This window comes from Mobula birostris, chromosome 5, assembly GCF_030028105.1.
Source record: "Mobula birostris isolate sMobBir1 chromosome 5, sMobBir1.hap1, whole genome shotgun sequence".
NCBI lineage: Eukaryota > Metazoa > Chordata > Chondrichthyes > Myliobatiformes > Myliobatidae > Mobula > Mobula birostris.
In genome coordinates this window covers 180296301-180323675 of record NC_092374.1, presented here as the reverse complement: position 1 = coordinate 180323675, position 27375 = coordinate 180296301, and the positions used below count along the sequence as shown (strand labels likewise).

General features: G+C 48.7%; 1 protein-coding gene across 4 annotated transcripts in view; it reads right to left on the bottom strand.

Annotated features, from left to right (window-relative positions):
* Positions 1–27375, bottom strand: part of LOC140198095 (ral guanine nucleotide dissociation stimulator-like) — a 132726-nt gene that overhangs the window by 49916 nt on the left and 55435 nt on the right. For 2 of the 4 annotated variants that reach the window (XM_072258991.1, XM_072258992.1), the window contains exons 2-4: positions 11278–11385; positions 8107–8300; positions 4703–4777 (exon numbers count right to left, since the gene is read on the bottom strand). In XM_072258991.1, the coding sequence (XP_072115092.1) occupies positions 4703–4777; positions 8107–8300; positions 11278–11385 (377 nt within the window). Of the gene's footprint in view, positions 1–4702; positions 4778–8106; positions 8301–11277; positions 11386–15800; positions 16013–20938; positions 21346–27375 lie in introns of those variants that run through there. The other 2 variants (XM_072258993.1, XM_072258995.1) reach the window with 2 other exon arrangements.

Here is a 27375-nt window from a genome sequence, read left to right as displayed (position 1 = left end):
GGCCACTGTGAATTGCCCCTAATATGTACGTGAGAGGTAGAATCTGGGGCAAGTTTAGGGGTGGATGAAATACAACGAAACTCCAATAATCTGGAACTGGAGTCCCAGTCAGTTTAAAGGGAGTGCAGCATGTTTAGAGAAAAACTTAGTTGAAAGGGCGGGATGTTACTCTTGGGGAGGTCTAATGTCAAGGAAAGGTAAGCGTTCTGGTTGCCCATTACAAGAAGGATTTAGAGGTTTTGTGAAGAGCACAGAAGAGGTTTACCAGGATGCTGCCTGGATTAGAGGCATGAGTGAGAAGGAGAGGCTGGGCAAGGTTGGGTTGTTTTCTGTGGAGGGTCGGAGGCTGAGGGGAATTCTGAATCACAATAAGATTTGCTATCACCGGCTATGTCGTGAAATTTGTTGTTTTGCAGTAGCAGTACACTGCATTACAAAACTTTAAAACTCTAAATTACAATAACTATACTGTATACAAAAAAAGCCATGGTTTTCAGTCGGGCGCCAGATACTCAGACAGATTCGGTGGGGAGCGCCCGGCGCTCGGCCGGGGTCCGTAGTCGAGTGGTCGGCAACTTGGGCCGGCTCCCCCACTGGACTAGTCTGGTGAGGCGGGTGTGAGGACACCCAGCAGGACTAAAAAAAACAAGACCTGACAAAGGGCGGATGAGCTCCTTGTGAGCCAACCGACATCTTCCGTGGAAGAGATTAAAAGTCTCACCACGTATCTGCGAACCGTATGCTATGCACCTAGTTAGAAGAGACTGATGAACTTGGGCACTGCACCGTGTGCCTGGACCTGCCCAAGGCCTCTGCCTAAGGAAGGGCTGAGCTCAAAGAAGTGGCCATGGCTGGAGGCCAACATGGCCTCGGGCTCAAGTTCGGTGGGGCGGTGCCAGGGCGGCCAGCGAGAACAAACTGGAGGAGAGGCTGTACTCGGTGCTGTCACAAAATCGAAAAAGATGGGGGTGCGTAGCTGCCAACCCTGGATTTGGGATGGCATCCACTGACTGACTGATACAAAAAAATTGAATTAACTAAGTACTGCAAAAAGAGAAAAAAAAGTGAGTTAGTGTTCGTGAGTTCATTGTCCATTCAGAAATCTGATGGAGAAAGGGAAGGAGCTGTTTGTGAAACATTAAGTGTGTCTCTTCAGGCTCCTGTGCCTGTTTCTTGACGGTAGCAATGAGAAGAAGGCATGTCCTGGGTGATGGATGGATGCTGTCTTTCTGAGGCATTGCCTTTTGAATGCATCCTCAAAGCTGGGGAGGCTAGCACCCATGATGGAACTGTCTGACTTTACAACTTTCTGCAGTCTTTTCCAATCCTGTGCAGTGGCCCCCTCCTGCCAGATAATGATGCAGACAGTTACAATGCTCTCCACAGTACATCAGTAGAAATTTGTGAGATTCTTTGGTGACATACAAATTCTCCTCAAACCAATGAAAAATAGCCACAGTCGTACCTTCTTTGTAACGGCATCTGTATGTTGGGCCCAGGATAGATCTTCTGAGACGTTGACCCCCAGGAGTCCTTTCCACTTCCGATCCCTCAATGAGGACAGGTTTGTTTACCCTCAACTTTCCCTTCCTGAAGTCCAGCATCAATTCCTCGGTCTTCCTGATGTTGAGTGCCAGGTTGCTATTGCAACACCACTCTACCAGCTGATCTATCTCACTCCAGTACGCCTCCTCATCACCATCAGCTATTCTGCCAACAAATGTTGTGCCACGTGCAAATTTATAGAAGGCATTTGAGCTGTGCCTGGCCCTGCAGTCGTGACTGTACAGACACTAAAGCAGTGGGCTAAGCAAGCATCCTCGAAGTGCATCAGTTTTGGCTGCCAGTGGGGAGGAGAAGTTATTTTCAATCTGCACAGACTGTGGTCTCCTGGTGAGGATTCAGTTGTAGAGAGAATAACAGTGGGTCAGGTTTTGTTGATTAGAACTGAGGGTATGATTGAGCTGTAATCAATAAACAACAGGTACTGCTGTTGTCCAAACGATTCAAGGCTGAATGGAGAGCCAGCAAGATTCCATCTCTGGCAGACCTGGGCAAACTCCAGATCGTTGCTTAGGCAGGAGTTGATTCTGGCCACAAACAACCCCTCAAAGCATTTCATCACGGTAAGTGTGATTGCAACTGGGCGATTGTCGTTGAGGCAGCTCACCCTGCTCTTCTTGGGCACTGGTATGATTCTCGCTCTTTTGAATCCGGTGGGAACCTCTGACTGAGCAGTGAGAGACTGAAGATGTCCTTGAACACTCCCACCAGGTAGATGGCACAGATTGTCAGTGCCCTACCAGGTACATCATCAAAGCCTGACACCTAGTGAGAGCTCACCCTCGTGAAAGATGTTCTGATATCAGCCTTTGAGACAGAGGTCACAGAGTCACCAGATGCTGCAGGGATTTGTACAGATGTACTTTTATTCTCCCTTTCAAAGTGAGCATGAAAGACACCGAGTTCTTCTGCAAGAAAACCATCACAGCCATCGTGATGTCAGGTTTCGCGTTGTAGGAGGCCTGCAAACCCTGTCAGAGCTGACGTGCACCCAATTCCATCTGTAACTTCAAACAGAGTTGTTTTTTCACTCTTAAAATAGCCTTCCATAGGTCATACCTGACCTCTTATATAGTTCTGGATCTAAATGCCACAGATCTAGCCCTCAGCAGATTACGAATCTCCTGGTTCATCCACTGCTTTTGGTCTGGAAAGTTCTCAAAGGCATAGACACACCCACACAGGTTCTGAATCCCTGAATATTGTCCAGTCCACTGAATTAAAGTTTATAAAATCATGAGTGAAGTAGAGAGGATATACAGTGAGAATATGTTTCCCAGGCTAAAAATACCAGCTACCAGAGGACATGCGTTCAAGTTGAGAGGAGAGTGCTTAAAGAAGACAAGATTTTTACACCTGAAACATATTTACGGGGGTGGTGATGGAAACAGATATAACAGAGGTGTTTAAGAGTCTGATGGATATGCAGGGAATGGATGGGTCTGGATCAGCTGTAGGCAGAAGAGATTTAGTTTAATCAGGCAGTGTTCAGCACACACGTTGTAGGCTGAAGGGCTTGTTCCTGATCTTCCCAGTGGTGTTGACGTGCAACCCCTTTTCTGGGGAACTCACAGTAAGAACACCCACTTGGGAAAGTTTTCCTGAACAACAGTCAACTTTAACAAGTTTGCAAGAACAAGCAGTGGTCGGGAAGACTCCCTTCCAAACGAGACAGCAATGGGCCCTGGGTTCATTTCCTACAATGAGACCACTCACCAGCTCCGGCAAAGGTGGATGGGCACCATTCAGCCCAGCACACCGGGAACCAGTCACTACCCCAGCGCCTTGTGGATTTTCGTTTTAATTCCTCTTCAGTCCTCAGTGCGGACGTGATTGTGCTGGAGAGGATAGTTCCAAGGATGTACAAGGGATTTGGACAAGTATGGAGCATGTGCACTCAAATGGGACAGGGATGGATGAATGGGCAGGTAGACAGATGGACAGAACAGTACAGCACAGGAAGAGGACCTTCGGCCCACAACGTTGTGCAAGCTAATTAAACAAGTAATTAAATGCCTAACTAAATTAATCCCTTTTGCCTTCGCCTGGTTCATATTCCTCCACCCTCTGCATATTCAGTTGCCTTTCCTGGAGCCTTTTGACTACTTCTGTCTTATTCACCTGCACTACCAGCTCTGGCAGTTCATCCCAGACACCCACCACTCTCTACATAAAAACTTGCCCCACACACCACCTTTAAACTTCCCCCTCTCACCTCAAATGCATGTCCTTCAGTATTAGACACTTCTACCCTGGGGAAATTGTCTGTCTCTCCACCCTACCTGTGCCTCTCATAATTCTGTAAACTTCCATAACATCATCCCCCAGCCTCTGACACTCCAGAGAAAACAACAATAGTTTATCCAACCTCTCCTCACAACTCCTGCCCTGTAATCCAGACAACATCCTGATAAACCTTTTCTGCACCCTCTCCTATAACGGGGACCAGAGCTGAATGCAGCATAATCAGAGCTCCACATGGATGAGTTGGGCCCGTTTCAGAACTGAATGACTCTAGTCACAACTGACCTCAGGGGAACAAACCTTTGAAGTCAGGTTCAGATCCATTTCTTTTTAACAAGTCCGTCAAAACATACAGCAAAATGTGTCTTTTGTGTTAACAAGCAACACAGTTTAAGGATGTGCTGGGGGTAACCACAAGTGTTGCCACACATTCCAGTGCCAACATCGCACACGTGTATTTATCCTATCCATAGCCCTCATAACACCTCGCGATCGAGACATCTCACAGCCCCAATGCAAGCAGCCATGGTCACCCCTCCCACTTTAATCCCATCGGCTGCAAGTCTCCAGTGTGAACAGAGATTGGTGCAATAGGTTTATACAACCACGGTCACCCCTCCAGCTTTAATCCCATTGGTCGTAGGGCTCCGTGTGTACAGAGATTGGTGCAATAGGTTTATACAACCATAATCACCCATCCAGCTTTAATCCCATTGGTCGTTGGGCTCCGTGTGTACAGAGATTGGTGCAATAGGTTTACACAACCACAGTCACCCATCCAGCTTTAATCCTATTGGCTGTAAGTCTCCAGTGTGTACAGAGATTGGTACAATGGGTTGATACAACAACCTTTGATGACAGAAGTAGGAGAGAAAAAAACAATGGAGGGACTTACATTCTGCAGTGGTCCCAGCCCTTCATTGAGCAGCAGTCCGAACCGTACACTGCTTCTGCCTTTAAGTGTTCCAGCCTGTAGAGACACAAATGCAGAGACCTTTCACACAACCAGCCCATTCCAGGCATATCAAAACCCCATGAATCAGACTAACTCCAGACCTTGGGGGTCCGGACTGATCTTTCAGACTATCAGATATTGTTTTATTTGGACTCCAATACATTCTTAATTCAGAAAGAGACACAGAAGAGAAGTGACCACACTTTCACCTGACTAACCCCACTCACCACTCCCATTCTCACTAACACATGGCAATGAGGATTACCACCTTTGAGGTCCCTTCCTTCAACGTACGACCAATCTCTCTAGATTCATATTGCAGGACCTCATCCCTTTTTCTCCTGTTACATACCCCGTAAATGGGTTGCCAAATCAGCAGAAATGGACCACTTAGTTGGAGTCTGGTTAACAGAAACTAATAAAGTTTTATTAAAGAAATGAGCAACACAGTATTCTAATCGTAAGGATATAAATGCAACAGGTTAGCAATGATAAAACACACATGTACACAGAACTAGGATAATAGGAATCAGTCAAGCTCTATCACAGTCTAGGGATAAAATGATCAGTCTCAAGTGACGCAGAGTTCAGTTCAGCTTAGTACAGTTCACAGTAATCGTGGTTGTGCCATTGGAGAGAGAGAGAGAGAGAGAGAGAGAGAATATGCAAATCTGATTCAGACAGACCTTTGTTCTTCGCAGTTAGCTTTCGGGTGAACCCTTTTAATGTCTTCTGTGGTCACCGACTGTGACCCCTCCACTCCGGATACGACCGTTCTTCCGCAGTGAACCCGGCACCCAGGCAAGGGCGGACACACACACCAGGTTCCCGCCGATCGTACCTTTTCACCCTGTGCGTCTATGGTCAGTTCCTGCGACCAGACCTCCAAACTCCCACCAACTTGTGGGAGCACACCGCTCTTCCAGGGTCTCATTATCTCGTGATGTGTGTCGTGCCTTAGCGAAGCTGTTCCTTTTATCCCCCTGCTGGGGTATCGCCTGTCCATCAAACTTCAAACAGTTCAGGTTCAAAGCAATTGGTCTGTCAATATTCGGACTGGTGTCTCTTTCCGTTATCTCTCTCTCCTCTCTCATTAACATTTGGAATGTTTCTCCATTGTCTCACTTATCTCTCTCATTTGCATCAATCTTCTGATAACTTGGTTTTTCGTCACACTTCCAAAATCTTGTTAGTACCAAGCAGACACCACGAGACTGCAGCCCTGATGAATGGTCTCGGCCCAAAACGTCAACTGTACTCTTTTCCATAGATGCTGCCTGGCCTGCTGAGTTCCTCCAGCATTTTGTGTGCGTTGCCTGGATTTTCAGCATCTGCAGATTTTCTCTTGTTTCTGAAAAGAGTGCAGACGCTGGAATCTGGAGCAACAGGCAAACTGCTAGAGGCACTCAGCGGCTCAGGTAGCATCTGTGGAGGGGAATGGCCAGTCGACGTTTCAGGACGAGACCTTTCAAACAGCTATTTCAGCCATGGACAGTGAGCCCATGAACTCTTTCTCAGTACCTTCTCCCCTCACTTTTTGCATTTTTATATATATACTTTGCATCGTAACATAGCTTTTATTATTACGCATTGCAATGTGCTGCTGCCGCAAAACAACAAATTTCACGGCGTATTAAACCATTCTGAACTATTTGATTCTTGAACCATCTGGCACAGCACTAATAACAACAGTTTACCAATATTATGACTACTTTGATCACTTTGCACAAAGGTGGATTTTGTTGGCATCAATAGTGCTCTTTCCTGTAAAAACGATATTTAAGTTGTTTTTCTTGTGAATGCTGCTCACCTCGAACAAAGAGCCTGTGATGCTGCTGCAAGTAAGTTTTTCATTGCACCAGTAGATGCACTTGTGCAGATGACAATAATCTCAACCTTGACTGAGCAGAGAGGATATAGCCCCCCTTTCAAGAGGTGTGAGGGAAAAGGAGGAGTGGGACCTGCCAGGTGATGGATGGAGCCGGGTGAGAACAAGTGATAGGTAAATGAGGGAGCGGAGTGTGGGAACTGAGAGGTGAGAGGTGAAAGTCTCACCATTACTTTGTTAAAGGATTTTACACATTTCTAGTTCAGTAGGGAACACGGGAAGCTGGGTCCAGTGAGTGGAAGGGAATGCAGAAGGGAGCATTGCTACACAACCTGCCTCCTATGGAAGAGTTCTTCTACGCAAATAGTTTTGATCACAAGTCCGTCAGGCAGCAGTCGGCACAGAACGTCCAGCAGACACCATTGGAACCACTGCTTTTCTTGATCTACATTAAAGACCCAGACTGGGAGGTACAAGCTTCAGTTTTTTAATCTGCAATTACCAATCATCATCATCAGGTAGCAATCTAGTAAAGTTCCTCGGAATTGCTCCCAATAGATTAACATCCTTTTTTAACTAAGGATTGTTGTTCCTCTCAGCAACCCTGCCATTTCTTTAGCATTTGCCTGTTCTACGAGGTCGAGTTGCTAGCTCGACACTCGACCCAGCACGGGTGGACAGCGTGCAAGCAGCCGGCCAGGTTCGAACCCGGGACCACGTGTTCCGAAGTCCGGGTGCGGATGCCATTACACTGCTGGCACAGACTTAACTAATGATATGAATACCTTAAACAGTACTCCGCATTGTGTGTTCCTTGTGTGGCTGTTCAGCTAGCAATAAATGACAAGATTCTGCTCCTCCTTCTCTCAGGAGCTGGAGAACCTATGGGATTCGTGGTGGAGGCCAGATGCTCAGATACATTTAAGATAAAGATCTGAAAGGTCGAGGAATGGAGAGTCACAGGGAACAGGGGCTGAGCCCCAGGGCCGATCAGCCTGGATGATATTCAATAGTGGGACGGGGTCGACAGGCCAGGTGGCCTCTGCTCTGATTTCCTTTGGTCCCCGCACTCTGTCAGTAGTTTTCACAAACAATTGCTGAGCTTGCGTTCTAGCCTCATATAGCCACCGGCTTCTCTTCTGGCTGCGAGGTGTGTGATGGACATGGGGAAAGTGTCAGAAAGACCAGGTTGGCACAGGCTAGATGGGCTGAAGGGCCTGTTTCCATGCTGTAGTACTTTGCAACTCAATAAATGAAGTTTTCTAGAACAGGTACACTCAATCTCATCACAGACCCATGGAGTTATTTTGTACAAGACCACAGAAGAGAAAGAATCACAGCCCAGTCCTGATGGATCATCTGCATGTCTACACGCCCCTTGCTATGGGGGTCCTGCAGTGCAAAAATCAACAAATCCCCCCCACTCCCACCCCCAGCACCAGAGCAGCAATGCCTTTGGCTGCAGAAAGGGACTAGGGTATCCGTGTCCCAGCAGAATCCCGAGGGGAGTGCCTACCTGTCCAGCAGAATCCGGAGGACCTCCTGGGTGCTGGTGAAGGTGCGGTATGTGGCGAGGAAGACAGAGAGATAGGAGGAGTCACCACAGTCAAAAGCTTCCAGCAGGTGCTGCACGATCTTCTCCAGCCTACCAATCTTGATCGAGCGGATCCGCACTGTCTCCCACGTGGTCCCGACTACCTCATTCCCCACCTGGCGGGGCAGGAACAGAGGTCAGAAGGGGGATCAGCACCCTCGGGGTGTTACGGATGGGGTGGCGGCCCCCGACCCTGAGGTTTCCAGGGAACTGCACTATGGGAAGGGGAAGGTGATTCCAGGGAATCATACTATTGGAAAGGAGGGAGGGGTTTCCAGTAAATTACTGTATGGAAAGGGAACAGTGGTTTTTCAGGGAAGCACACTATGGGAAGGGGGAAGGAGTTCCCAGGCAACCACACCAAAAGGAAGGAGACAAGGATTTCAGGGAACCATGTTATGGGAATGGGACAGAGTTTTCGGCGGAATGCATTATGGGAATGGAACAAAGATTTCTTGGGAATCACACTATAGAAAAGGATACAAGAGTTTCCAGGGATCCAAATGATGGAAAAGGGAACAGGGGCTTTCAGGGAACCAGACTATAGGAAAGGGAACGCAGAGTTCCAGGGAGCAACGTTACAGAAAGGGGGGAAGGATTGTCAAGGGAAAGGGGTGGGGGTTTTCCAAAGAACCACACTATGGGAGGGATGTGATTCCACCAGTGAGGGTGCAGAGCAGGTTCCTTGGGACGCTGCCTGGGATAGACCCAGGAGGGGAGCAGCACAGAAACAGGCCCTTCAGCCCATCAAATCCATGCTGACCCAACGGCACTAGGACTACTTGCCTGCAATGGATCCATATCCTTCCATGCCTTGCCTGGTTCAGTGTCTGTATCTCTGAAATGCTGCACCTGTTGTATCTGACACAAATATCTCCTCCGGCAGTGTGTTTCAGATATCAACCACTCTCTGTGCAAAATTAACTTGCCCCCCACCCAGGTCCCCCTTCAGACTCATTCCAATTAACTTAAACCCCAGCCCGCTTGTTTCTGTTTGCTCTCTCTGGTCGGTCACAAGAGTAGGGGTGCTCAAACAGCTCTAGGGGAGGAACCAGGATCTAGATAAATCAAGGGAAATGAATGGTGTGGGGAGGGACACCGAGAGTGAGGGTGATCAGATGTACAGGCAGGTGGGGATGTGCGGGTGAAGGAGAGCAAGACAGCACACTAAAGGAAAGTTCCAGAGACAGGATGTACTCGGCCCCTTCCCAATGTTCACTACCCACCCCAGACTCCTGTCCATGGACCAGCGAGGGACAGTCCCCTTCCCGTGACACAGAAGGAGCTCGCAATTCTCCCTCTGAGGCACAAGAGGCTGCAGAGGCTGGAATCTGGAGCAAATCAAAACCCACTGGGGAAAACCAGCGGGCCAGGCAGCATCTGTAGGGGGAGAAGAGGAACTGTCGATGTCTGGGGTCAAAAGCCCATCATCAGGACCCTGATACAGGACTTGAACGTTGGTAATCGATTACTTCCTACAGATACTGTGCTGAGTTCCTCCAGCAGACTGTTGGTGCTCTCGATTCTCTCTCTCGCACTGCTCTGCATCTGACTACGCAGCCTGAATGGAGAATTAACTCCCCAAAACACTTGTTACGCTCCTCGGAGGGGTGAGGAGATGAGTATAAACCGCAGGAAACAGTAATTCCCACAAAGTTCGGTGTTGAGGAGCATTGAAGAACAGAGTGTGTATTCTTGAAGGTATTACACACATAAACTTCGTGAAGAAGCATACAGGACACTCATGTTCGCTGGTTGGCCATAGAATGCAAGTTATGCATAATCTAATATTAAGTTACTATCCTGTTTATGCCTGGAATGTACTGTGCTGCTGCTAGTTTTCATGGCATTTCTACGCTGTGTGTGTATGCCCATGGCAACTAAACTTGAACCTGAAAGGCAGCGAGGTTATGGGTCGAACTTTACAAAACTTTGGTTAGACCACAGTAATACTGCCTGCAGTCCTGATCACCCCACAACAGGAAGAACGTAGCTGCACTGCAGAGAGCAGGGGAGAGTCCCTGGGATGGAGTGTCAAACTCACGAAAAGACACCGGCGAGGCTGGATTTGTTTTCCTTGAAGCAGACGGGGCTGATGGAGGTCTACGAAACTATCAGGGGCATAGGTAAGGAGTAATGACAGTGGTGTCTCAGACCAGAGGGCATAGATTGATGATGAGGGGTGAGAGGAGTAGACGGGATCTGAGGGGGATATTTCTCCCCCAGAGGTGGTTAGAATCTGGAACGACTGCCTGTGGGTGTGGAGGACGCAGAGACCCTCCCAAGATTTAAGAAGTATCTAGACGAGCTCTTGAATCCTCAAGGAATAGAACAAGTGCTGGGAAGTGGGAATAGTGTAGATGGGATGATAGCAGAGGCATTATGGGCCAAAAGGCCTGTTCCTGCCCGTGATGGTTCTCCTGCAATGTACTTGCAGAAGAGTGTCAGATTAAATTGTTTTCCCCTGGCAAAAATAAAACACTTTACATCAGTAAACACCTTGTGTTTTGATGCTGGGAGCTGGCTTCATTAGTCTGGATGTTGTTGTTGCTTCCTGTGTTAAAACACCTCAAATCTATCCCACTGTTTGCAAAGTGTTTAAAATCAGCAGTGGCTGTGGAACCCCCGGAGACAATCCACCCTAGTGCGGCCAGGCTTGCGCGGGATGTGAAAGGCATAAACACAGAAACTTGAAAATAAAGCTGTAAATGTGGGTATCTGATGGAAACCTTTCACGGGTCGAACAGTATCTTTGAAGAGAGAAACTGAATTAGTGTTTCGTGCTGAAGACCCTTCACCAGAATTCGGGAAGAGAAGGATGGAGCGCAGAAACAGGCCCCTGTGGCCACTGAATCCATGCTGACTTTCCCAGTTCTGAAAAAAGGTCTTCAGAATGAAACACTGTCGGTGCTTCTTTCTCCACAGACGCTGTCTGACCTGCTGAGTGTTTCCTATGGTCCTTGATTTCTCTGTGGTAGTCTCTGTGTATCAGACAAAAAAAGCCATCTCTGCTTGCCCCTTCTCTCAGCGGCCTGCCCCGTAGGCTCTGGCCAAGTGCACAGGAGATGCTTGGGACTGATTCCCTTTACTTACCCCCAGCCACTGTTGGCCCTTGGTCGCAGCTTGCTGGAGTTGGATTTGTCTCTGCGTCACTGTGTACACAGCTCCATCCACCGTCTCCTCACTCAGGCACTGCGGAGACTGTAGAAAGAAGATTATTTTTTAAAATTCAGATACAGCACAGAGTAGGCCTTGTGGCCTTTTGAGCCACGCAGCCAAGCAATCCCCCAATTTAATCCTAGACTACTCACAGGACAATCTATAATAGCCAGCCAACCGGTACATCTTGGGTCTGTGGGAGGACGCCAGAGCACCCAGAGAAAACCCACACGGTCATGGGGAGAACATACAAACTCCTCATAGGTAGTGGTGGGAATTGAATGTGGGTCACTGGGACTGTAAAACGTTCTGCTAGCCATTACGCCACCATACTGGCACACAGACATAAAATGGGATGTTCCCCTGTGCCCTATTCTCCAGCCCTAAAAGAGTCAGAGAGTCATAAAGTAAATAGCATGAACCAGGCCCTTCAGCCCAACTCATCCATACTGACCCAGATTTCCATCTAAGTCATGGTCATAGTCATACTTTATTGATCCCGGGGGAAATTGGTTTTCGTTACAGTTGCACCATAAGTAATTAAATAGTAATAAAACCATAAATAGTTAGTCTCATTTACTTGTGTTTAGCTCATATCCCTCTAATCATTGATAAACTAAATTACTATAATAATGCCATACTGTTACGAGAGACGTGGGCTTATACTGTGAGTGTTACTTTAAGAGTGTCTGAATGAGGCGCAACTATGACATCAGTCACCGACTGTGGCAACCTGCTGTGGCCTCGAGGGGAGGGAGGGGAGAGAGGGGAGGGAGGGGAGGGAGGGGAGAGAGGGGAGGGAGGGGAGGGAGGGGAGGGAGGGGAGAGAGGGGAGGGAGGGGAGGGAGGGAGGGGAGGGAGGGGAGAGAGGGGAGGGAGGGGAGGGGGGGAGGGAGGGAGGAGGGAGGGGGGAGGGGAGAGAGGAGAGGGAGGGGAGGGAGGGGAGGGAGGGGAGGGAGGGGAGAGAGGGGAGAGAGGGGAGAGAGGGGAGGGAGGGGAGGGAGGGGAGGGAGGGGAGAGAGGGAAGGAAGGGAGGGAGGGGAGGGAGGGGAGGGAGGAGAGAGAGGGGAGGGAGGGGAGGGAGGAGAGAGAGGGGAGAGAGGGGAGGGAGGGGAGGGAGGGGAGGGAGGGGAGAGAGGGGAGGGAGGGGAGGGAGGGGAGGGAGGGGAGGGAGGGGAGGGAGGGGAGAGAGGGGAGAGAGGGGAGGGAGGGGAGGGAGGGAGGGAGGGGAGAGAGGGAAGAGAGGAGAGGGAGGGGAGGGAGGGGAGGGAGGGGAGGGAGGGGAGGGAGGGGAGAGAGGGAAGGAAGGGAGGGAGGGGAGAGAGGGGAGGGAGGGGAGGGAGGGGAGCGAGGGAAGGAAGGGAGGGAGGGGAGAGAGAGAGAGAGAGACAGACAGACACACACACACACAAGCTGTGGGAACTTCAGCTTGTCACTGCCATGGTTTGGAACTCTTTAATGCTCAAAAGATTGGGTTGATCTTTGGCAGGCAGTGCACAACCTATGTGAGACTGTCACTTCATATAATCCATATGTGTGGATTTGTTGGAGTGTCCTGTGGTACCACTTTTGTTGGCCCTTTACCTGGAATCGGGGTATTGTGGTACCCACTTGAAGAGGATACTCCTGTGATGGTCACTCGGGGATATTTCTAAGTGGATTTCGGAACGACTCAACAGACAAGATCTTTGACGATTGTTATTTCGTTTACCCAGCATGGAACCTGTGATTCTTTGTATCGCCCTCTCTCTACGTACTTCCATGTGGATTACAAATCTCTCCCCTCACTCACTTATTTCGTGGATTACTGAACCTTATTAACTTGCTATCTAAGACTTTAAGAATTGTTCCTCAGCTTGATAGTTTCGGAGCTACATGTACACACACATATATACGCATAACACAGTTAACTTCTGTTTATTTCATTTAAGTTACTATATTTTAAGTACATACTAATAGAGATATTGGTTTTAACGTTAAAACCTGACAGTGTATAATCTATTGCTGCTGGTACGTAACAACACCAATGCAGTGAAAACCTTTGTTTTGCATGCTATCGAAATGGATGGATTCATTATAACAGTACAAAGGAAAAAATAATGACAGAATGCAGAATAAAGTGTTACAGTTACAGCAAAAGGCACTGCATGCAGGCAATAGGGTTCAAAGCCACTCGGTGAGATGTTGACCCTCAGGAACTTGAAGCCGCTCACTCTTTCCAGCGCTGACCCCTCAGTGGTGTGTGTCCTCCCAACTTACCCTTCCTCAAGTCCACAATCAATGCCCTACAACCAGATATTCCCTGCCTTTTTCCAACTCAGGACAACGGTGTTGGAGGAAGATGGATTACGAGGCTTCTCCTGCCTGATCACCCACCCCTTCTCTGACAACCCCTTCCTTAAGTTGCAGGCCAAGTCTCTTTCAAAATGTGCACTCCCCATAAATTCCAGCCCTGCAGTACCCAGGCAGCGTTCAAGGGCCAAGGCCCGGTGATCGAGCTGGGGACAACTCCTGTAGATGCAGCCTCATAAAAGCTCCATGGCGTATTGCAGTCAGTTCTGGTTGCCCCGTTGCAGCACTGATGTGGAGGCTTTGGATGGGGACGGAAGCAGTTCACCAGATGTTGCCTGGATTATAGTGTAGAAATGCTACAGAGAGGTTGGACAAACTTGTGTTGTTTTCTCAGGGGCAGCAGAGGGGGGGGAGTGATCTGATAGCAGTTCATAAAATTATGGGGTCAACAGCTGGTATCTTTATCCCAGGGTCAAAATGCCCAATGCTTGAGGGCATCAAAGGAGATGAGCAGGGTAGGTACCTGAGATGTGCTGCAAGGGGTCGTGGTAGAGGCAGAAATGGTAGAAACATTTAAGAGTTCTCAGATAGGCACGTGAATGTGCAGAGAATGGAGGGATATGGACATTGTGTAGGCAGAAGGGATTAGTTAGGCCTTTAATTATCGGTTAAACTGCAGGTTGGACCAAACTAATTAAACTGGTTAGTTTGTTTCTACTGCATAGGACCTGGGAGCAGACCAGTCCGCTTCGCTATACAATCATGAAATAATTTCATGATTATATCATGTTTGATTTTTAAACGTGAGAAGTTCTGGGAATCCAAAACAATGCACACAGCATCCTGGAGGAACCCAGCAGGTCAGGAAGAAATGAATAAACAGTCAACGTTTCAGGCCAAGACCCTTCTTCGGGACTGAGAGAGAAGGGGGAATATGCCGGAACAAACAGGTCAGGGAGAGAGGGTAAACAGGATAGCTAGAAAGTGATAGGTGAAGCGGGTGGGCAGGAAAGGTAGAGGGCTGAAGAAGAAGGAATCAGATGGGAGAGGAGAATGGACCAAAGGAGAAAGGGAAGGAGGAGGGGACCCAGCGGAGGTGAAAGGCAGGTGAGAAGAGGTAAGGGGCCAGAGAGCAGAACAGAAGAAGAGGGGAGGGGGAGCAAATTTTTTTTTAGCGGAAGGAGAAATCGATGTTCATGTCCCATTCTCCCCATAACACTTAATACATTGCTCAAGGACCAATCAAGAACTTATCAACCCCTGATATTCAATCTCTGTTATGGTTGTCTAGATTAGAGAACCTAGCAATCTCTTCTTTAAATACCCCAACAACTTGGTCACCCTCTGAAGCAACAAATTCCACAGATTCACCACAGGCTGGCAAAAGAAATTCCTCATCACCTCAGTTTTAAACTTGCAAGAGGACCACATCCTTATCGTGGCTTGGAGGCTTGCGTGCCTCAATGACCCAGAGAGCTATGTTGGCTGGAGTCAGGGCCTTATGCTTGGGCTCTTGGTAGGGTCACCATGCCAGACTAGAGTGTGAAGGGCAGAGGCCAGACTAAGAGTGGCCCACCAGTCATCCAGGTTCGATGTTCACCCCAGGGCGAACAAAGCTGACTGAGAAAACAAAATTGTTACAGGAACAGCAATGAAGAATCCTTCTACGTGAGTGTGAGGGTATTCCTGAGTCTCCACTCGGGACAAAACCGAGGGGAAGCTACTGACATAATGAAGGAAACCCGGAGCTGGAGGACTTTCATTGCTGCCCTAAACACCAGCGGCATAACGAAGTAAGTTAGACGCTACTTTATTCTAAGACTGTGCCCGCGGATACTCTACTCTCTCACTAATATCTAGTGCCCTTCAGCACTCACATACTCCACATACAGACAGCGGCAGAGGCCGGGATCGAACATGATCCCTGGTACTTTATGGCGGCCACGCCACTGTGCTGCCCTATATTCACTCTAGTGGGATCATGCCTGTGGTGTTAGTAAATATTCGGACTTAATCGTCTTGGATACTGTGTAGTTATGTGTGTGACAGAGAAAAGGGGGAGAGGTGAAAGACAGACACAGACAAGGAGAAGATAGAAAATAGCTAAGTGTAAGACTTTGAGCTGTGTGATGCAGGCAGAGTTCAGAAAAACAGTGCACACTTACCCTGGGGAATTCGCAATACCATCGCGTCTTCATCGCCGGAGGGGCAGTTTCCAGCCACCAAACCTTGCTCTACAACTGTTGAAGGACACTCCCAGAACTCGCAACACAGGCAGGCAGAATCGTCAGGCAATCCCCATACAAACTTGTAGAGCCTGCAGGCGCAGCCCAAACACCAACACACACACCCACACCTGAGCCAGCCTTCCTCCACAGCCCTGCACCGGAACCTCCGTCAGCCCAGGGATGGGCCAGGCAATGTGGCCAAACCAATCGGATAACCCACTAGGAATGAGCCAGCATCAGATCCAGTGCAGCTTCGAACCAGCAACAACTCCAGCATAATCCCTCTCTCTGCTCCTCTCCAGCGATCAGTTCCTCCATCACTCATTCCCCCCTTCATTATCATTCCTTGTTTCATCCTATTTTTGCTCTGTCTCCCTTTCACCTTCTGTCTCTTTCCCTCTCAGCTTTCTTTTGCCTGCAGCCTCTCGGAATTTAATTTCACCTTCTCTCCCTCCCTCTCTCTTCACTTTCTTTACCCCCTCTCTCTCCTTTCTTTCACCATCTCCTCTCCAAATTTCTTTCACTGTCCCTCTCTCAGCTTCTTTTATTTCTCTCCATCTCAACTTTAGTTCATCTTCTCCTGATCTCCCTCTCTCAGAGAAGGTACAGAAACTTTCTTTCTCTCTCTCTCTGTCTGTCTCTCTCTCTCTCTCTCTCACACACACACACACACACAGCATACCTTTCACCATCTCCCTCCCTCTCAGACTTTCTTCAACAACCCTGTTCTCCTCCTCTCCCCCTCATCCTCCACATTAACGGCACCATTCTGCACTGTATGTGTGTCCGCACCTTCTCCCTGGGACTCCCGCAGATTTCCCTGGGCGCTCTAGCCTCCTGCCCAGGGGGGGACACTAGCTGCTGTCAGTGACCCCCTAATACTGCAGAATCAATGGAGAGTGAGAGAGCGAGGTAGCAGGGAAATCACTTCATGAAAGAAGTTGATGAGATTGCTTTGAGAGCTGGCACAATCTCAATGGGCTGAATGGCCTCCCACTGGGCAATTATTTTATTGCTTAGAAAACGGAGCTGGACTCTATTTGTGGAGGAAGGAACTTTCAGGTTTAAGGAGGATAAAAACAAAGTGGTGGAGAGAGAGAGAGAGAGGACTTAGTCTAAAGGGTTAGCACGGCATGAATGGGTGGAAGGGCCTTCTGATTGGCCCATGAAGCAATGAACACTACCACATTATTCCCTTTGTTTGTATTATTTACAATAATTTGTACCAATTTTATGCTTTGCATAGTACTGCCACTACAAAACAACAAATTTCGAGTATGTCAATGATAACAACACCGATTCTGATTTTATGATGGGAAATTTGCTGTTTTGCAGTGGCAGTACAGTACAAGTTATCCAAAAGTACTTTAAGTTACAATAAGAAATAAAATAAATTAATTAAATAGTGCCTTATAAATAAGTCAGTGATAACCAGCCTGATTCTGAGAGTGTGGATAGTCAGTCCCAACTGAACAAGGGAGGGACTCACATTACATTATCCAGCATGTCCCTCCTCCCACATCCCAGCCTTGACTATCGGCATGGCAACCCTGTACACAAAGATTGTTGCTGTTGTTTCTAGAGGTGGGAAGCAGAAGTCTGCAGACAATCAAGTCATAGTAACTGCAGTGGATTCCAGTTATTTGGGGCAGCTGTTTACTTAGGACAGCCCTTAAAGAACAAAAACTGAATCTTTAAAATAGCCGTGGTTCCCTTCATTTATTTGGGACACTATACAGCTTAACTGGGGCAGGAGAGTGTTGTCAGTTTCAAACTAGCTTCAATTGCATGGCTGTTAGACACTACACAATGCTTGGAGAGATTATTTTTTAAATAGCGTCAGTTGTGTATGTTTGCATTCAAAAAAGCAGTGATTTTTTTGTGACTGATAATTGGCACAAAGTAAGGCAATTTGGAACTGTTGCGCTCACCGCGGTTTCAAGCATTCAGGCTTGAAGAAGGCAGAAACGGCCACGAGTGAAAATGAAAGAACTTCACTACTTCAGCATGTTAGGAACTACAAGGAATTTGAACGCATCAGCAATCATCTTGAATGTTACAATGAAAATGATGACTTAGAGCATGCAATCATCAATAGCTTTGTATGAAGACAGTCCATTATCTGCACTAGGTGTCTGTGCTGATTTTATTCATTTATAGTCAATCAAAAAGAACACAGCAGCACACAAATACTCTGGATGAATGCCTCCATCAATAACTATTAGGAACTAATACATAGTTTTATAGTACTGTACTGTAGAGGTATTGATCATGATCTGATTTGTTCTATATTTCATTTTAATGCATAATTTGTTACTCAGTTAAATGATTGTCTTTTTTTATATACTTTTTTAACTATTTCCATGGAACTTCAGCTAATTGGAGCAGTCGCTTAATGGTGCCAAAATATTCTGGTCCAGCTGTGTGCCAATTAAGCAGAATCCACAGTCCTGCTGAAGGGTCTCGGCCTGAAACATCAACTGTACACTTTTCCATAGATGCTGCCTGGCCTGCGGAGTTCCTCCAGCACTTTGTGTGTATGTTAACCAGAATCCACAGTATTTACAACTGGGGAATGGTCACCGATCAGTCAGTAAATGATTAACACCAAGCCTACCTGCAGGAATAGTTGGCAACTAGTTGGCAGAGCTCAGGGGGTGGGGAAGCTTCATGTTAACAAGCAGTGCCAATGGGATTGTGGGGTTTTAAGGAGGTCGGTATTTCCCCACAATAAGCGGACACTATGCCAAACTGTGCTGTGACAGACAGAACCCAAGAGCTTTTCCAGCTGACAAATTCTAAACCCCTAATTGGGCAACGTTTTCCACAGAGTGTGGTGGGTACATAAAGCAAGCTACCAGAGGACATGGTGCAGGCAGATATTTGAAAGGAACTCGGCCAGTTAGATGGGTAGGAGAGGTTTAGAAGCTTATGATCTAAAAGCAGGCAAATGGGACTAGCTTGGACGGGCATCTCGGTCAGCCCGTATCTGTGCTGAATGGCTCTGTGGCTCAATGACTCCCTGGTCAGGGAGGTGCACCTCCAACTGACTGATCCTCCAACAGCAAAGTCCAATTAGTCACACTCCTAAACCCTGTCCCTTTTGCCCATCAGTATGTGCACAACTCTCTGCCTCTACTGGACAGCCTTTCCAACTATCGCCGCTTCAGGAGACTTGTAAACCTGCCCCTGTCTAGCTGGAGTTTTTGCAGTGACACTGTCTCCCGAGCTCCAACATAGAAGGAATTCTGGCTACTTTTCCCACTCCTTCAGGGAGGCAATCAGTGTCATTAAGACCTGCCGGCCTGGCCGTTCCCTTTCCTCTCTTTTCCATCAATTTTATTTAGAGATACAGCTCAGTCACAGGCCTTTCCAGCCCAATGAGCCCCCACTGTCCAACTACACCCAGCTGAACAATTAACCCACAAGCCCGTACGTCTTTGGATTGTGGGAAGAAACTCACGCGGTCATGGGGAGAACGTATAAACTCCTTACAGACAGTGCTGGGAATTGAACCCACATCTCTAACCGCTACACTACTGTGTCACCCGAACTGCTAGGCCCTCCATCTCCTGGAGATTGAAAGCCCGGGTGGCCCAGCTCCAGAACGAGAACATGAGAAGCCGCAGGGCGTCGTGGACTCCGCTCAATATATCACAGGCGCGTCCCTCCTCACCAGTGGATGGACCAACTGGAGACAATGCCTCAAGAAGGCAACATCTGTCATCAAGGGACTCCAACATCTGGAACATGCAACTCTCTCGCAACTGCCGTCAGGCAGGAGGTACACTATGTTCAAGAACAGCTGCTTCCCTTCAACCATTCAGACCTTGAAACAACCTTCACAACCGTAATCCCTCATGATAAAAGGTGCAGGTGCTGGAAATCCAAGGCAACACACCCAAAATGCTGGAGGGACCCAGCAGCGTCCATGTAAACAAAAGTAAACAGTCGACATTTCAGGTAAACAGACCTGATGAAGGGTCTCGGCCTGAAACATCGACTCTTTGCTCTTTTCCATCAATGCTGCCAGGCCTGCTGGGTTCCTCCAGCATTTTGTGTGTGTAAACCTAATCACTACCCCAGCGTAGCAACACCATGAGCACTTCCGCTGCTTTGCACTTCAATGGAGTCTGGTTTTGTGTGCTCCTAATATGTTCTTTCTTTTATAATTTATATAAAGGATGTTGCTAACCTATGCTGCTCTTGTGAATATAGTCTTTGATGTGCTACGTGCCCCTGATGCTGCGGCAAGTAAGTGCACCCGTGAATGCATGTACTTGTGCAGATGACAGTCAGTTCGACTTTGACTTTGACTTTGAAGGACAGCTTCTTCCCCAATACTGTCGGACCAGCTAGCTCTTCCACATGCCCCCCTCTGCACTCTCTCAATGACTCAGCAGCTGCCATTTCTTCTTACACTGCGTCACACTGCACTGCAAACTTTGCTCAAGAGATTCTGCGGATGCTGGAAATCATTAGCAGCACCCGAGAACTCAACAGGTCAGGCAGCCTCCATGGAGGGAACTGTTTGTCACTGTTTATATCACTGTAGTTATTTTTACCATGTTTACTTTGGTATTGTACTGTATACGAGGCCGAGTTGCTAGCTCGATGCTCAACCCAGCGGAGACGGAGAGCGCGCAGGGAGCCGGCCGGATTCGAACCTGGGACCTCTCACCCCGAAGGCCGGTGCAGATGCCACTACACCGGCCCTGCATCGACGTTAGTATTGGGAATTGGCCTATTACTACCACATGTACTGAGATACAGTGACATCAGACAGATCACTCCCGACACGAGTGCCCTAAGTTGAAAAACAGAATGCAGAGGGTAGTGTTACTGTTGCAGTTGCTGAGAGCTTCATGCAACGAGGGATTTTATTGACCCTCTCTGATGTGCGTGAAGATAAACTGACCTGAATCTGAATCACAATGGGAAGCACCTTCTCAGCATTTCTGCTGACGACCATCGACACCACCGAGCCCTCAGCCACCACCGCAGTTGGAGGTCCGCCCACCCAGCCTGGGCAGCACCAAGCCCTCACCCACAACTGTGTCCAGAGGTACACTTACCCAGTCTGGGGGGTAGTACCACCGTGTCCTCATCTCACTGGCCTTCCAAAACCAGATCAGACCACAAGCCCTGACATTCGACTCATCCTCATCCATTGGCCTTGTGTGTGGCCACGCACCAACTACAACAGCTCCTCATTGGTTGGGGGGTTATGTCGAGGTCGCCTGGGAGCAGGAATCTCACTGACATGGACTCGGCATGAGCGCTTCAAGAGTCCAATAGTTCAGCTCCCCCGTCAAAGGAGGAGGAGGCTTCTGAATCCAGCTGACAGCAGCCCGTCGGGAGAGATCTCTCCCGAACCCGAGGGACTTTCCCTGCGCAGGGGCCAGCTCCGGGAGACTGGGGATGTCACTCGGAGAGCAGAGGCCCGGGGTTGGCCGGGCGAGGCTCCGAGCTCCGCTGAGCTAACGAGGAGCAGCTGGAGGACAAGCCAAGCAGGGAGCGGGCGAGTCACCGCAGGCAAAGACTGAGAAACAGGAACTGCTCGGGTTGGGGTGGGAAGGAAGTCAGTCTGAAACTCTGGAGAGGCAGCCGCTCAAATCCAGGCCACCGTGCCTGAGGGTTTGCAACACAGTCACTTTCATTAAACAACTTGCTGGAGATTGCTGTGCACATCGAAGATTAAGATTAGTTTTATTTGTCACATATACCATGAGAGCATAAGACATAGGAGCAGAATCAGGCCATTCAGCCCATCGAGTCTGCTGCACCATTCCATCATGGCTGATCCTGGACCCATTCAACCCCATACACCTGCCCTCTCACCATATTCCTTGATGCTCCGACCAATCAGGAATCTGCCAACTTCCGCATGAAGTATACCCACGAAATTAGCCTCAACCGCAGCCTGTGGCAGAGCATTCCACAGGTTCGCCACTCTTTGGCTAAAAAAAAGTTCCTCCTTACTTCTGTTCTAAAATTTTGAGGCTGTGCCCTCTAGTTCTGGATACCCCCACCAGAGGAAACATCCTCTCCACATCCACCCTATCTAGTTCTTTCAACATTGGGTAGGTTTCAGTGAGATCCCCACATGTTCCTCGAAATTCCAGTGAGTACAGGCCCAAAGCTGCCAAACGCTCCTCATATGTTAACCCCTTCATTCCAGAAATCACATTGAGACCCCTTCATTCCCGAAAACGCTCGTTCGCTGCTGTCGTTACTGCACGGTTGGGAATCTTTCGGAGAGAAGGCCTCAAAATCCCCAGCCTTGCCTGCTTTTGGCGACCGAGAAGGAGGTCGAATCGTTCGGATAGAGATGGCGCTCAGTACTTGGTGTCGAAGTTTTCGGATGACTCAGAGTCAGACCGTGATCGGGTATGGCAGGGAGAGTTTTTCTTCCTTCTCTCCGTCTGCGTGAGATGTGGGACATTTGAGAGACTTTGAACTTTACTGTGCTCATGGACTCTTTCATCAAGTTATGGTATTGTTGCACTGTTGTAACTATATGTTATATTTATGTGGTTTTGTTAGTTTTTCATTCTTGGTCTGTCCTGTGTTTTGTGATATCACACCAGAGGAAATATTGTATCATTTCTTAATGCATGCATTACTAAATGACAATAAAAGAGGACTGCGTGTCTTCATAATCTAAACGTAGTGTGAAAAGCAGTTTGAATCAAATCAAGTCACGGGTATTGTGCTGAGAAACCCACAAGTTTTGCTGTGCTTGCACTGCCATCACAGCACACCCACATCTCACTGCGTTGACGCAGAAGGCCGGGGTCTCCCAGCGACACTGCAATGTCACCTTCTAAGACAAGAGATACTGCAAAACTGGAGCAACACACTCAAAATGCTGGAGGATCTCGGCAGGCCAGGCAGCATCTATGGCAGGGAATGATCGAACAGTCAACGTTTCAGGCCGAGACCCTTCAGTCTCGATCTGTTTCTTTCCCTCCGTAAATGCTGAGTTCCTCCAGCTTTTGTGTGCGTTGCCCCAGTCTTTCCCTCGGTTGCTGGAGATTCCAGGAGCTCACAGGGACCTGTCACAGTATGGCAACAGTAACTCTCGCCTCGAGGTTAAGCCTTCAGCGGGGGCTGATCTCCTCTGGCGGAGGGGTTCCTGAGGAAGTGCTGCATTGTCAGGAGCTGACGTCTAGCTGGAAGGGCAATGGCCCATCTCCCAGGTCAGCATCAAGCCACCGGGAGCAGCAAAGGAGACTTCACCAAGACATAAGAAACGTTTAGGGATCGGATGTGTAGCCCCGCAAAGGAAGTGGGACAGTAGCACAGCGGGCAGAGCCACTGCCTCGTTTTTCCAGGGATCCTGGTTCGATCCCCACCTCCGCTGCACACTGTGTGGAGTTTGCATGTTTCCCCTGCAGCTGTGCAAGTTTTCCCCATGTCCCAATGACATGCGGGCTGGGGGGTGGGGGGGTAAATGGTCTTTAGGATGTGGGTGAGGTATGAAGTGAGGTGAAGGCACAGTGGGGAAAATAAAGCAAGTTTAAATGTAGGATCAGTGTAAATGTCAGTCACCGAGAAACAGGCCATTCAGCCCATCGAGTTAATGCCAACCATCAATCCATCCTTTTACAGTGATCTCATTTCATTCACCCCACATTCCCACCACTTGTCTCAGATTCTACCCCTCACTAGGGGATAATTTACAATGGCCAGTGAACGCGCTGACCTGCACGCCTTTGGGTTGTGGGAGGAAACCAGAGCACCTGGGTGAAACCCACGCGGCCCCAGAGAGAACGTGCAAACTTCACACACAGTGCTGGAGGTCGGGATCGAACCCGGGTCTCTGGTGCTGAGAGGTTGTGGCTCTGCTTCCCATGCCGAGGGATCTGTCCCTGTGCCCTTTCACTTATGCATTTGATAGACAGATAGGCCTCGTCCTGCATCATGTTGAATGATCATCAACCCTAGAGGCTGCAGCTTTGGTCAGATAGGACACGTCCAGCTATATTTGATATCTCACACTGTTACTGTCAAGAGCAGGCAGAGTCATGCAGCAGCTGAAAAGCCCGAGGTCAGGAACACATCCTGAAGGACAATAGAGCATGGCTGCAGAAACAGTAATCCCTCCCCGAGTCCGAGCGAGATACGGACTGGGACCACTCCATGGGCAACCAAGTGAAATAGTCAGTCACCGTGGGGAGGGCTTCTGGCCCTGGTTCCTGGGGTCAGCTCACAGCCAGAGAGCAGACCACAATGATGCGATGGTTGCCCGTGGAGTCTGTATCTCTCCCCTGGACTCGGTGGGGTGGGGGGGGGGGATTGTTGTTTCTGCAGCCACAAATAGGAAGTGTGATGTGCGTAAGAATGGTTAAAGAGGAAGAGGTGAACTTGGAGCACAGCAGCCCTTCCGGATGCATCGCGGCTCGGCACAGCATCTGCTCTGCCCAAGACCACAAGAAACTGCAGGGAGCTGTGGGGACAGATCAACACATCGTGGAAACCAGACATGGACGCCGCTCCGTTTCCCACTGCCCCTGTAAAGCAGCCAGAATAATCAAAGACCCTAACACCCTGGACGTTCTCCTTTTCATAATGATTGATTGATTCATTCATTCTAGCTACAGCATGGAACAGGCCATTCTGGCCCTTTGAGCCATGCTTCCCACGGCAACACCACAACGCCAATTAACCCTAATCTAATCACGGGACGGTTTACAATGACCAATTAACCTACCCGCTGCATCGTCGGACTGAGGGAGGAAACCAGAGCACCCGGGGACAACCCGGGCATTCCACGGTGAGAACGTACAGGCTCCTTACAGAACGGCACCGGAATTGAACTCCAAACTCCGGAATGGCCCAAGCTGTAATAGCGTAGCACTAACCACTACTCTGCCGTGGCATCTTCCCTCTCCCACTGGGCAGAAAATGTAAAGGTCTGAAAGTACATCACACCAGGCTCAAGGGCAGCTTCTACCCTGTTGTTATAAGGGTATTGAAAGGTTCACTAGTACGATAAGACAGACTCTTGACTTCACATTGTGTGGGCATGTGGCCAAGTGGTTAAGGCTTTCGACTAGCGATCTGAAGGTCGTGAGTTCGAGCCGCAGCCGAGGGAACGTGTTGTGTCCTTGAGCAAGGCACTTAATCACACATTGCTCTGCGATGACACTGGTGCCAAGCTGTATGGGTCCGAATGCCCTTCCCTTGGACAACATTGGTGTCGTGGAGAGGGGAGACTTGCAGCATGGGCAACTGCCGGTCTTCCATACAACCTTGCCCGGGCCTGCGCCCTGGAGAGTGAAGACTTTCCAGGAGCAGATCCATGGTCTCGCAAGGCTAGGGGATGCCTTTGACCTCACAGTCTACCTCATCATGGTCTTGCAACTTAGTGCTCCTGCACCGCACTCTCTTTGGAGCTGTTCACAGTTTATACTGTACTCTGCTGTTTTACTTTGTTCTACCTCAATACACTGTGTAATGATCTGATCTGTATGAACAAGTGACAATAATAAACTAATTCTAATTGCAATGGGGGAAAAGAATGGGTAATCGCAGCCTGTAACTCTCTGCAAGATGTTTATCACTCTGCATATAATCCATCTGAACACCCGGATTAGATCCCAGCCTGTAACTTAACCCCTGGCATCCTTTAGGGATTTAAGTATAAATCCTGCCAAACCTGCTGAGATCCCAGCCTGTAACTCGCTCCCATATATTCATTATTAAATATACGTGCCCTCAGTGGCTACTGTAGATCTGAGTGCAAGATCCAACCAGTTCCCCTCCACCACCACCCTCATCCATTTGGTAGAACTGGTCGTCACCCTCAGCAATTTCTCCTTCAGATCTTCCCACTTTCTCCAAACACAAGGAGTAGCTGCATGAGCCTCAGTTGTGCCTGCTTTTTCGTTGGCTACATAGAACGATCTTCCCCGGTAATGCTCCCCGACTCTTGCTGCGCTACACTAATGACTGCATTGGTGTTGCTTCATGTACTTATCGATTTCATCAACTTTGCCTCCATCTTCCACCCTGCCCTTAAATTTACTTGGTCCATGTCTGACATCTCTTTCCCCTTTCTCGATCTCTCTGTTTCCATCTCTGAAGATAAACTGTCTACCGACATCTTTTATAATCCTACCCATTCCCTTGGCTATCTTGATTATACCTCTTCCCAAAATTTCTCCTGTAAAAATGTTATTCCCTTTTCTCAGTTCCACCTTCTCCCCTGCATCTGTTCCCAGGATGAAGCTTTCCATTCCAGGACATCAGAGATGTCCTTCTTCTTCAAAGAATAGGGTTTCCCTTCTCCATTATTGATGTTGCCCTCACACCCATCTTCTCCATTCCCTTGACATCTGCACTCATCCTATCTTCCCACCACTTTAACAGGGATAGATTTATCAACCCTTGACCCTCTGCATCCAACACATCATTCGCCAGAACTTCGCCATCTTCAGCAGGATCCTACCACCAAGCACATCTTTACCTCACCCCCCCCGCCACGATTTCCTTGAACGTTTGTCCCTCCCGGCACTTAGCCCTGCAAGTGATACACCTGCCCATTCCCCTCCTCCCTTACTTCCATTCAGGTCCCCAAACAGTCCTTCCAGGTGAGGAAACACATCACCTGCAGATCTGTTGGGGTTGTCGATTGTACCTGGTGCCCCAGACGCACCTCCCCTTCATTGGTAAGAAATGACATAAGTTGGGGGTCTGCTTTGCTCCATCTGCCAAAACTGGAATTCCTAAGTGGCCATCCATTTTAATTTTTATCCCCATTCCCTTTCTGAAATGTTGGTCCATGGCCTCTTTTTCCAAGATGAGGCCGCACTCAGGATGGAGGAGCAACACCTCATATTCTGTATAGATAGCCTCCAAACCAATGGCATAAAGATCAATTTTTCCTTCCGGTAATATTTCCCTCTTCTTCCATTCCCAACATGGCCTCTTACCCCTTCTCCTCACCTGCCTATCACCTCCCTCAAGTGCGCCTCCTTCTTCCCTGTCTTCCATTGTCCATGCTCCTCTCCTATCAGATTCCTTCTTCTCCAACCCTTTACCTTGCCCACCCACCTGGCTTCACCTCGCACCTTCCAGCTAGTCCTTCTTCCCTTCCTCCCATCTTTTTAGTCTGGTGTCTTCCCACTTCCTTTCCAGTCATGAAGAAGGGTCTCAATGTGAAAGATCAACCTTTTATTCATTTCTGTAGATGCTGCCTGACCAGCTGTGTTCCTCCAGGGCTTTGTGAGTGTCACTGAGTGTGTGTCTGTGTCACTGAGTGTATGTGTGTGTCACTGAGTGTGTGTATGTGTGTGTCACTGATTGTGTGTGTGTGTGTGTGTGTGTGTGTGTGTGTCACTGAGTGTGAGTGAGTGTCACTGAGTGTGTGAGTGTCACTGAGTGTATGTGAGTGTCACTGAGTGTGTGAGTATCACTGAGTGTGTGAGTATCACTGAGTGTGAGTGCCCTTCTACTGCTGTGGCCCATCCCTTTTGAGGTTTGGCACATTGTGCATTCAGAGATG